General features: G+C 27.7%; 2 protein-coding genes and 1 non-coding gene across 5 annotated transcripts in view; all 3 read left to right on the top strand.

Annotated features, from left to right (window-relative positions):
- Positions 1-2,734, top strand: part of LOC124956891 (CLIP domain-containing serine protease B8-like) — a 2,935-nt gene extending 201 nt beyond the window's left edge. The window contains exons 1-7 of the mRNA XM_047513261.1: positions 1-145; positions 212-771; positions 841-1,176; positions 1,308-1,467; positions 1,703-1,968; positions 2,067-2,284; positions 2,396-2,734. The exon at positions 1-145 is cut by the window's left edge and continues 201 nt beyond it. Coding sequence (XP_047369217.1) covers positions 1-145; positions 212-771; positions 841-1,176; positions 1,308-1,467; positions 1,703-1,968; positions 2,067-2,284; positions 2,396-2,518 — 1,808 coding nt within the window. The 3' untranslated portion in view covers positions 2,519-2,734. The remainder of the gene's footprint in view (positions 146-211; positions 772-840; positions 1,177-1,307; positions 1,468-1,702; positions 1,969-2,066; positions 2,285-2,395) is intronic.
- Positions 2,735-3,116: 382 nt separating this feature from the next.
- Positions 3,117-3,188, top strand: Trnah-gug. Its single transcript has one exon. It is a non-coding gene; the product is annotated as a tRNA-His (tRNA).
- Positions 3,189-6,766: 3,578 nt separating this feature from the next.
- Positions 6,767-11,784, top strand: LOC124956893 (phenoloxidase-activating factor 2-like). Of its 3 annotated transcripts, none has more exons than XM_047513269.1 (6): positions 6,767-6,918; positions 8,851-9,218; positions 10,144-10,455; positions 10,624-10,892; positions 11,006-11,169; positions 11,258-11,784. In XM_047513269.1, exons 2-6 carry the CDS (start codon positions 8,851-8,853, stop codon positions 11,459-11,461), a joined length of 1,317 nt encoding a protein of 438 aa, XP_047369225.1. In that variant the 5' UTR covers positions 6,767-6,918; the 3' UTR covers positions 11,462-11,784. The 3 variants fall into 3 exon arrangements, with proteins under 3 accessions (XP_047369225.1, XP_047369224.1, XP_047369226.1); XM_047513268.1 differs by having other exon boundaries at positions 6,807-7,053; XM_047513270.1 differs by having other exon boundaries at positions 6,808-7,053; positions 8,851-9,182.
- The last annotated feature ends 908 nt before the right edge of the window (positions 11,785-12,692 follow it).

Raw genomic sequence — 12,692 nt, 5'->3', positions numbered from 1 at the left:
TCTTTCATCTTCATAAATTCAAATTAGAAAAGTTAGAAAAAATTGCTAGTACTCCACCGACTACGGATTGCATTTGTGTACCTTATTATCTTTGCGATCCTAATACCACCATCATAACCGACGGAGCAGGAAATATAGATATCAGGTAAGATTTTATGGGATTTGTATTATTTGGGGGAAAAAAAATCAATGTGTATTCGATATTTAATAGGTATCGGAGATGTACCGGGGATTTGGAAGTTTGTTGCAAATTACCTAATACCACTGCAGCTCCTATTGTCACTCCAACAACAACTACTACTACTACTACTACTACTACACCTAAACCACCTCCTATGACAGTTCCTACGATAGTTCCTACGACACCTCCTACAACCCCTCCTACAATCCCTCCTACAACACCTACAACACCTCCTACAACACCACCTACGACCGTAACAACTATGCAATCTACGCTTCCTCCAATAATCTTTCCAACGGGTTATCCTATCCTACCTACTGGAATACCTGGTCTTAATTGCATATGCGTATGGAGTTGGCAATGTGATCCCCAAAACATTGTAGTGATTGGTACATCAGGAGAAGGTATTATTATTCCGCGTCAACAGACATCTCTCTGTCCAGGTGTAGGACAGGTTTGTTGCAAATTAACATCTAACATTGTACCAACTATTATAACACCGACCGTACAACCCCAAGGACAGATTTGTATTATTTGCGGGAATACATTGCAATGTACTAATGGGGCTAATCTCGTTATACCGTCATCCGGTATGAATTCATTTATATTTTTGTATGATTGATTAATTAATCGTTTTAATATGAATAATTCATGTCAAGGTAATGGACCCATTACCAATGTCGATACAACCGTTATTATTAATGGCCTTGGACAAATGAAATTCCCAGGGACATCTAATGCTTGTTACTGTGTCAAAAGTTGGCTCTGTACACAAGGGAATGTCATTAATATCGATGGAGCTGGTATTATCGATCCAAGATTTACCATTTGTACGTCAGCCGATGAAGTTTGTTGTAGGCCAGCTGGTATCATTGCATCAAATCAACTGTACTCTAATATACCTGCTGGACCACGTGATCTTGTTATTAATAATCCGATGGGTCCTCTTGATATTCAAGTAGTATGCGGTATTCGTGGTACAGCTAATGCACCTGGTATAATGTCGGAACATTATTTCATTAATATTATTTAATTACTTGCATATTGCATACGTATACGTAAATTAATTTCTTTCTAGTAAATTAATTATATATATATATTTTTTTTTTTTTTTTTTTTTTTTAAGCAACACCTTATCCATTATCATCAGGCAAGACCTATTTCGCTGAATTTCCATGGATGGTATCACTTTTTGTTAAACAACCCGATGGTAAATATTTGTATCGATGTGGTGGTTCTATGATCAACAACGGAGCTGTCTTGACTGCTGCGCATTGCGTTACGAAGTACGTTAAATTAAATTTTATCGTAAGTTAATCCTTTATAAATAAATTGTAAAATTATAACTCGCGTATTTATGCATATTACGTATTATGAAATTTCAATAATATTCATCATTTTTACTTCGTATATTTAGATTGTAAAGAATTCGTAAAAAGTGATAGGAATTTTGTTATTACCTTTTTTTTTCCTCTCTTTTCTTTTTTTTTTCTTTTTTTTTTCTTTTTTTTTTTTTTTTAGTCAAGAAAACGGTGTATTCATCGCCCGATTCGGACAATGGAACGTGAAAAATAACAGCGAACCTATTCAAGAAGCAGGAATAAAAGCTATCATTCCTCATCCATATTATTATAGCGGCGGTTTGTTTCACGATGTAGCCATATTGATATTAAATTCAACAGTGAATTATGCAACAAACGTGATACCGATATGTCTTCCTCAACAAGGAATGACTTTTTCATCCGGTACTAGATGTCTCGGAACAGGTTGGGGCAGTAGTGCTTTTGGTAAAATTTTATCTTTTAAATAATATTAATAATATATTCGTGCGATATAATCTCAAATATATTTCCCATTTATAATTAAAATCTAAATGTGTGAAAAGGTTCAAATGGTGAATATCAGGCGGAATTAAGAAAAGTAGATCTACCAATTGTAGAACGATCAGATTGTCAGAATCGTTTGAGAACGACGGATTTAGGACAATATTTTTTATTACATGGCTCGTTCATTTGCGCTGGCGGTGAACCCAACAAGGACACTTGCCGTGGCGATGGTGGTGGTCCTTTGGTTTGTCCAACGGCAACTGGACAATTTATTCAGGTATCAGTTTTTTATGTGTGTAACATAAAAAAAAAAAAAAAAAAGAAAAAAGAAAAAAGAAAAAAAAACACCTTCGTTGAATTATATAAAACATTAATTTATGTATTATAGGCTGGTATAGTGTCCTGGGGCATTGGTTGTGGCGAATCTAATATACCTGCCGTTTATGCCAGTGTATCTCAGCACAAACAATGGATCGATCAACAACTCGCGAATTATGGTGTACAATATTAAAAAAAAAAAGAGAAAAAAAAAAAAAAGAAAAATCAAGGTAGTTATTATTGGTATATAAATAAAAATTTCATATCTAGTCCTGCCGATCTGATTTTTATTTTTAATTTTATCTTTCTTTTGCCTTTTTTTTTCCTTACTTTTTTTTTTTCTTCTTCATTTTGTTTAATTCTCTTTCTTCGATGCGAAATAATTGTTCCCATACGACAATTGAACGTTTCCATAAATAAAATCCTTAGGATATTAATTAAACCAATGATAATATTTTATTCATACGATATTGATAAAGATTTGTTTTCTTTTTTTTTTTTTTTTTTTTCTTTTTCTTATAAATAATTATTAATTATTTGCGGTGATATAATTGATAACTGATATTTTCTATGAAATCAATTATTCTCCCCTTAACTAACCTTCCGTGGTATACAATTAAAAAATCGCTTACGTAAAAATCTAATTTTATGTGCGAGCAATTAAAGTTGACCTTGGGAAAGTAGTTTGTAAAGTTATTAAATAAGAATAAAATGGAATAAGATTCGCTTGAGTTCACGCGGAAGAATCTTATTTGGATAGATTTTGCGCGTTATGTTCAACTCTTCCAGTAGCCGTGATCGTCTAGTGGTTAGGACCCTACGTTGTGGCCGTAGTAACCCAGGTTCGAATCCTGGTCACGGCAATGTGTTGTGTTTGTGTTTACAAAGAAAAAACACATTGTCACGGTGGAAGGATTTTTTTTTTCTTTCTCATTCATTTATTTCTTTTTTGTTTTTTTTTTCCTGCATTTTTGCGATGTCCAATCTTAAGACATTTTTTATTTTTATTTGTGTTTATTTAATTGTTCATTTATTTATTTATCTTTTTTTTTTCTTTTTTTCTTTTTTCTTTTATTAAGACAAAAAAATCAAATATACCTTATTTCTTTTTTATTTATTAAAATATATTTATAACCGTCGATGTATATTTTTTTTTTTTAATTACACATAGTTACGACGTGTTATTATTTTAATCTGTTTTTTCTTTTTTCTTTTTTTTTTTTTGTAAGTATCTTTTCGTAGAATCTTAAGATTTTTGTTTCTTTTTAAGATTAAAGGTAAAAGATAAAAGAAGTGTATGTGTATGTGTATATATATATATTAGATTTTCTTTTATTGGCATATATATATTTACTGTTTTCCTTGAAAATAATCAAACGTCATACTTCTTCACGTTTTGTACGTGGTATTTTTTTTAAGTCACTTGCTATATGATATTTGATTATTATTATTTTTTTTATACCGTTTCGTAGAATCTTTAAGTTTCTTTTTTTATTCCCTTTCGTCCCTTTCCTCTTCTTTTAATGATTTTATTTTTACAATTTTACTTTTATGATAAAAGAAAAAAGAAAAAAAACATCTATATATATATATATATATATAGATTTTTTATTAACATATCTTTATAATTTTATAAACAATACGTAGCAATAATTGTTATTATTTTTTATTTACACGATAAAATGAATTATTACATTTGTTTCTTAAGACATATATTAATATTTTTACAAATGATGCAGATAGTTATCATTCTTTTTTTTTCTTTTTCTTTTAAATAGTGTTTCTTGGAATTTTAAGATTTTTTTATTATTCCTTTTCTTTGATCTTCATTCTTCTTGATAAAAGAGCTATTTAATTGTGTTCATTTTTCATCTGACAAACTCGATGTGGTCTGTAAAACGTATAATCAGATAACGCTATATAAAACATAGGGAATTGCAACATCTACAAAATAATACTGTTGCTCGGAATAATATCGTTATCCGTGGTCAACGATCGAATCAACAAACAAGAGTCATCATTAATGACTATTAACTCGCATGCGATGTTTTATTATTTTCGTGACCCGTTTTCTATTTATCAAGATCGAATGTATATCTTCTATATAGAAAATTAGATTAATTACGATAGTATTGTTAACTAATAATATTATTAACACAAATTTAAATTTTTATATTTTATATATATATATATATATCTATATATATGTATATGTATATATCGTATATATATATTTTATTGTTTTATTAAATATTTTTAGAAATTCATCTTTTAAAATGTTTTATATTAAGATATAATTTATAATAATAATAGTAATAATAATAAAATATGATTGATGAAATAATATCGCATCCCCTATATAGCCTCGACCTTGCACTATCATTGCATTATCATTTATTTCGAATTTTTTCATTGCTGATAAGAACCAGAAGTTCTATGAGCGTGAAATCATAAAGTTATTAGAAAGATGGCAAAATCATCGAACAGAATGGAAGATATTTGACTGATTAAAGTTCATTTTTTGTATAAAAAAAAAAAAAAATTGACTTTTATTTCATACTAAAAAATCAAAGAAATTACTTTCTTGTTAACGCAATATAAATTTTTTATACATATTAATAAAATTTATACTAATAATAATAATGATGATGATGATGATGATGATGATGATGATGATGATATATGCATATATATTATTATAATGATTTTATCTTTAATATTACATATATCGAGTGTCTAACTTTAAATTATATGTATGAATTGATTTTATAAATAAATTTTTCCAATAAAAAATTATGTAGATTTGGAGAAATAAATTGTAATATAATATTTATCGTAGATATTTCATAGGGAATGCTTTTGTCGAGTTGTTAGAAAGTTCTTTTTTTTTTTAATACAAAAATCGATATTCTAAGCTTAAAAAAAATTGTAGAGAATATCAATACGAAACGAACGAGTATCTACAATCAATTATATTTTTTTTTTCCTCAATATTTTATCGATATTATGACACCTTTAAGTTTAATAAAACTGTATAATCACGATAACACGTTCTTTATAAACGGTCGTAAAAAGCATCGTGTTTTAAGTGATTACAATTTCAAACGTGTATGAAAGAAAATAAATATGTGAATAAATAAATAAATAAATAAATAGATAAAAGGAAAACAAGGAAAAGAAAAAAAATTAATCGATGAATCGTCAGCAGACGTTTATAAGGAAAATTTTGATCTTTCATTTTTGCGATTAAATAAATTTATTAAATTTCATTTATCGACTCAGACGCCATAATTCGATGAAATATCGATGAAAGTAGTATAATGAAAAAGAAAAAAAAAAAATTATTAACAACGTCCATATCTTTACGACAATTAATATTATATTTCCCCTCTCAAGAGATTTATTTAATTAATTTTTATTGAAAATATTTTTTTCCTTTTTAAATCAATTGAATCGAAGATATTTTATCGTTTATACTAGTTTATAAACGTTATACTTGATATAAAAAAAAAAAAAAAAAAAAAAAGAAAACAAAGAAAAAAAAAACACAAAGAAAAAAAAACACAAAGAAAAAATTAAGGTTAAAGATACTTCATAGAATATAAGATATTTTGTCGAAGGATAAAAATGGCCATTTCAAAGTTTGACCTTAACACCAAAAAAAGAAAAGATCGGTGGTAATTCCATTCATCGGATTTATAAATCCGATGACGTAATCATACTCACGTCATGCGAAATCGGTACAAGTTTTTTCCTCGTTCATCATCAATTCCCCTCGTTTAAGTATCGATGAAAAATATTTGTACATTTGCCGTGCAAAATGCCAAATTGTATCTTACATAATTTCGAAAGTTCTTATTGTACGATAAATATCCTATTTTAGAAATAATAACATTGAAGTTACAAATTAAATTACAATTATTTTTCACAAATATATGAAACTTTTTATTCTTATAATATGTACAAATAAAATATATATATATATATATATATATATATATATATCGAAAGGATATACTTTAAATGCCCTTTTGAATTTTTTCTTTTTCTTTTTTTTCCTTTCCCCCTCCCCACCGTAATAATTTATTTCCATTCGAACGAAGTTTTTTTTTTTTTTCGATTAATAAAAAAATTACTCGAAAGAAACGATTCCGTGTAATGTGTAATGGGATCGTATTGTAAGAACTTTTGTAATCTGGGGAATGCCAAGACGATTCGAGAAAATGAGAAAAACAGAGTAGACATATTAGTTTTATAATTCTATGTATGTATGTATATATATATATATGATTTCGTTGAACGATATACGTAAGAGACGCCATCTGAAGAGATACCAAAGTTCTCTGCATTTATAAGATGATGATGATGATGATGGGTCGTAGTGGTGGTGGTGGTGGTGGTGGTAGTGGTAGTGGTGGTAGAGGAGTGGGGTGGGATGGGGAGAGGGAGACCAAGTAGACTTCTCTCATATAACCAGAGAGAGAGAGAGTAGAAAATCTAGAAGTTAAGGCACAGAACACAGTGACACGGAATACCAACGTGGATTACATACGCAAGATCCACGAACGAAGCGGAACGTTTCCATAACTCAGGGTCATTGTGATTATTATATTGTGTCTATACATCGTTTTTTCTTTTTCTGTCTCTTTTTTTTTTTTTTTATTGTTCGTTCGTTCTATTTTTATTTTTGTTTCATTTCCCGTAAACAAAGGAACAAAACTTTTCATTGTAAGTGAATTTTCCTTATCTTTATTATAGTTTTATTAACGTAAAAGTAATAGTTCTTTTTTTTTTGTTTGAAAGTTCGCCATTCGATTAAAAGATAGAAGAAATGAAAAAGAAAAAAGAGGAAGATGAAGATATAAATAAATAAATAAAAGAAATGTTTATTTTCATATAAATATATATATATATATATATGTATGTATGTATGTACGTATGTACGTACGTGCGGATTTGTCTGTGTCAATAATTATTCTCGTATCTATTTTTATCGTCGATCTTTCGAACTCTTGAATGCGTAATTAATTTACTTCTATTATATTTTTTATTTTAAATCTAAGTCCTAGTTTTAAAAATCAAATCAATTCTTCTCGTTGGATAAATCCTTGAGGATCTGCAAAATTTTCTTTTGCAATTATTATATTAAAAATCAATATTGACTATGTATATATATATATATGTGTGTGTGTGTGTGTGTGTGTGTGTGTGTGTGTGTGTGTCTATATATATATATATATTTACATATATATCAACTATTCGTTTAAAAGAAATATATACGTCAATATTTACCATACACGTCGTATGTATCGATAATTTAATATAAAATACTTGAGTTATCTTGGTCACATTCTTATTTCTTCTTTCATCTACTTTCATCAAAATATTTAAACTTTATCTTATAATTTAGAATTATCAATGTCTTTTCTATTTTGAGATAAGAATCGCATGAAGAAATAGGTTTTTCCAATTTATTAATACCGATAACCTTTATACCCTAGAATTGATAGTCCAATCTGTTGTATCTTAATTGTTATTTAACGTAGATTTTACTTTTTCTTTTTTTCTTTTTTTTTTTTTTTTCCTTCATTTTTGAATCATTTCACATTGCCACGATATAATAACAAGGTGAGAATCGCTGGAATTAACTAACGTATTTTTCAGTCTGTGTTGGTTATCCTTGAGAAAGGTCAATGCCAGAAGGTAACCTCTGTCTCTCTCTCTCTCTCTCTCTCTCTCTCAATAATCATCAACAGCTCTACCAATCGAATAGTAATATTAAACGTTTGCGTAATTATTTTTTTTGCCACAAACGATATACTGTATATCGAGTTGATCTATGATAATCATTTAGAAAATCCTTCTTTGATTATTTTTCTTTTCCTTTCCTTCAGAATTGAATTTTAAATTCTTGATGATTATCGTTAAAAAAAAGTCATTTACATAAGTATAATGTTACGTGTAAACGATGATTATTAGACAGATATAATTAAACGCGCATACACAAAAACATACATACATACATGAACACAGTAAAGTAATATTAAGATTTTATTAAAATATCTCATTTTAGATAGTAATAGTAATAATAATAATAATAATAATAATAATAATAATAAAACAGCTTTGATATAACATTCTTGGAAATTTTGTAATAGATAATCGTTCTTACAGAATTTAATATCTGTTTAACATAAATTCGTTCTTGTATCTGCCTTTATGAATGATTAATTAGAATCGATAAGAATGAATAAACAAAATTATTGATGCTACGATTGTAACGCTTATATGCGCTGAGAGATTTATGAAAAATAGAAGAAGAAAAAAAAGGCAAAAGAAAAAAAAAAAAAGAAAAAGAAAAAGAAAAAAATAATTGTATATCCGATAAAGATCGTTCATTATCATAATGATTAATAATTTTTTTTTGCCTTGGAATTGCTAAATAATTGATTTATATGTACAATGTTTTACGATGTCATATGTGTTGTTTTATTTTATTTTCTTTATTTTTATCTTTTCTTTTAGATGAAGACATTGGTACCATATTTGGGTTGTATTGCACTTTGTTTAGCCGTACCTTTACCACAAGACAACAAGAATCTAGATAATTTGATTAGTAATGTTTTCGGTAGACCACCATCATCAACAACTCAACAACCATCATCGTCCGATGATGGAAGCTTAAATTCTCTTATAGAAAATGCTTTAAAAAATAGAGATATTTCTACCACACAAAGGACGATTCTTGGTACAGATAATAAATCATCTAATAAACCGGACGATTGCGAATGCGTACCTTATTATCAATGTAGAAATGGTACTATTTTAAACGACGGAGTTGGCATCATCGATATCAGGTCCGCTTTTGATGATAAAGATATTAACGTTGCGGGGTGAGTGCGTTTCCAAAAAAGTCTCTCTTTATTGAAAAATTCGATTTATTATTGTTATATATATTTTGTTTTGTCCCTATTTCTTTTTATCTCTTTCTCTCTCTCTTTCTCTCTCTCTCTCTCTCTCTCTCTCTTTGTTTCTTTCCTATTTCATTGCACGAATTTTTTTGTTATCCAAGGGAAGATTCTTTATCCGGCCATGCTTTTTTTGATTTGTTCAATTGGAAAGGAATTTGCATGATTTTGATCTTTTTATAGTAGGTAATAATTGGTTTGTATTATTGATTTAATATTTTGTCCTACATATTTTTGAACATCTATTTATCTGTTCATCTTGCATGATATTTTTTTGTTTTTTTATTATTTTATTTTTTATTTTTTATTTTTAACAATAATCGAAAATATTTCGAAGAATACGAAATTTTTTTATAATAGGAAAATTATTTTCAAGATTTTATGTTCGTTGTTGTCATAAAAAAAAAAAAAAAAAAAAAAAGAAAAAATTCAAGGATAATTTTTTGTTTATCTTTTTTTTTTTTTTGCGAACCAATTTCGAACCGTAGAAAAGATTTCGCATCGAAGCTTCATATTATTTTTATTTAAAAGAAATTATTATAATTTATATAGAAACGAATTAAATGAATGAAATTTTTTTTTCTTTAGATAATTTTAGGAACAAAAATTATATACCAAATCTATATTATAAATCGTATTATTCGTTTAATATCATATTGCATGTAAAAATTTGGAAATATTGTTTTTATTCATATAAACTTCCATGAGACTGTTTTGGACGCAATTAACTTCGTTTAATATAGTACATAATGATACTTTAACAATTATGAAACAATTACATATAACAGATCATTTTATTACTTAATTTTTTACTTAATTTTTGTTGTTGTTTTGTTTTTTCTTCTCATAGAGTTTCTGGACCGTGTGATAATTATTTGGACGTTTGTTGTAAGGCACCAGATGTTGTAGGGAAGCAAGACATTCCAATTACACCACCGCCAACAACAAGAAAGGGTTGTGGTCAGAGACATCCCAATGGTGTTGGTTTCAGAATTACCGGAGCAACCGATAACGAAGCCCAATTTGGAGAATTCCCATGGATGGTAGCCATAATTAAAAAAGAAACTATTGGCAGTGATGGACAAAAATTGAACGTTTATCAATGTGGAGGTGCTCTCATTCATCCAAGAGCTGTCCTCACAGCTGCACATTGTGTTAATGGGTAAATAATTGATCGATCGATCATAGGAAAATGATTTTCCTATTCCCAATCATCAACAATTCCCATAATATTATATTATTTCATCGTAAATTTTTTATCGTTATTTATTAAATCCTTGTTTTATATATATATATATATATATATTTTTTTTTTTTTATATTTTAATAGAAAGAAACCTTCAGAGCTTATAGTACGTGCAGGAGAATGGGATACACAAACGAAAAATGAAATTTACGCTCATCAAGATCGTAATATAGAAGCTATAGTAGTACATGAGAAATTCCATTCTGGTGCTCTTTACAATGACACTGCCATATTGATCCTTTCTGAACCAGTCGAATTAGCTGAGAACGTTGATGTCGTTTGTCTTCCCGATCAAGGTGCTGTATTTGATGGAAGCCGATGTTTCGCCAGTGGTTGGGGCAAGGATATCTTTGGTAAAGAAATGAAATCTTTACAAAGTCATTATTAATCGATCATTGTGATCTTTCATTCTCTCTTTTCTTTTTTTTCCTTTTTGTAATCATTGTTCTTTATTCGTTAATTATAGGCAAGGAAGGTCATTATCAGGTTATCTTGAAAAGGGTAGAACTTCCAATCGTGCCTCACGATAATTGTCAAAATACTTTACGTCAAACAAGATTAGGAAAATATTTCGTCTTGGATAAAACATTCATTTGTGCTGGTGGTGAAAAAGGAAAAGACACGTGCAAGGTATTTTATTTTTGTTATTATTCTTTTAATATTTGATAATTTGATCTAATCAAAAAAATTATTACTATTATTATTATTATTATTATAGGGTGATGGCGGAAGTCCTTTGGTCTGTCCATTAAAAGAGGATCCTAATCGATATGCTCAAGCTGGTATAGTTGCATGGGGTATTGGTTGTGGTGAAGATAGTACTCCAGGTGTTTATGCTAATGTCGCTGAATTTCGGCATTGGATTGACGAACAAATTGTTTATTACAATTTGGATAATACCATTTATCAATATAAACCTTAAGGGAGACTGACATTTACGTTCATTTTCTCGGTCAATACTTCATTTTATTTTATTTTATTTTTTTTTTTTTTTTTTTATTCTTTATATTTTTTTTCGCATCTCTCAATGGCTTTCTATTGTCGTATTATCGCTATATTTTATATATTAATTAATTTTTATACCGACAAATACACATTTATTGACGTATCTCGTATATAAGAATGTATTCTGTATGGACGACTACACATATACACAAACAAACGCACACACACATTCGTATATACGTATGTATAAAAGTATATTCTTGCTGACAAAATAAAAAATAATAACAAATGTTATTAAAATTATTGTTTAATATTAATTTGATGTCGCATTAATATCACATTGACATTAAAATAAATTGATTAATATTTTAATGACATTGAAAGGCAATAAAATAAAAAAAAACAATTATTATAAACAAATGATTATAAAATATATTTGTTCTTGACTATTATTATTTTACGAATTGAAATTAATTGATCATAAAAAAACCATCTTTATTTAATCTTAAAAAGTTTTACTATAAAAAGATATACTTAAGAAGATTGATGTTATATTCATGCGATAATTGAAAAAATTGAATTAATGGTACATAAAAATAAATCATTTTTGTTATGCACTTAAACACACATTTATTATATATTTATATAGTCCAAACATTAATATTATATAATATTACATCGAACATTGTATTTTTTTTTTTATCTTTTTTTTTTTTCATTTTTTTTTTTTAATTTTTTTAATTTTTAAAGCAGTAAACATGTAAATCATATGTAGATCTTGCACTCGTTGCATGTATATTCGATTAGATTAGTACAATTTTTACTAATATTTATGTTTGCTCAATATCAACTCATCTTAGGCAATATACTAATACTTGATCGATCTTTTATTTATTTATTTTTTTTTTTTAATGTTTATCACTTTCTGATTAAACATGGCGACATAGATATACATATGAGTATATGATCACGTAACCACGTGACCATGTAACTATGCTACTTGTTTGAGTGGATACCAATTCATAAGTTCTTATTTTTTTTTAAGAAATTTCCCAAAGTAAATTTCTTTTAGAAATGAAGTTCCTAAAAGTTTCCTAAAAATAACACTACGATGTGCTTCGATCAAATGTATTTGCGAGGGTTAACGTCATCATTTTTTCTTAACGTAATTCTAATTTGATTTTAATGATTAAGGACTCATTAGAAAG

This window comes from Vespa velutina, chromosome 24 (genome assembly GCF_912470025.1).
Source record: "Vespa velutina chromosome 24, iVesVel2.1, whole genome shotgun sequence".
Lineage (NCBI taxonomy): Eukaryota > Metazoa > Arthropoda > Insecta > Hymenoptera > Vespidae > Vespa > Vespa velutina.
Note: the sequence above shows the minus strand (reverse complement) of the source record. Positions and strands in the feature narration are given on the sequence as shown.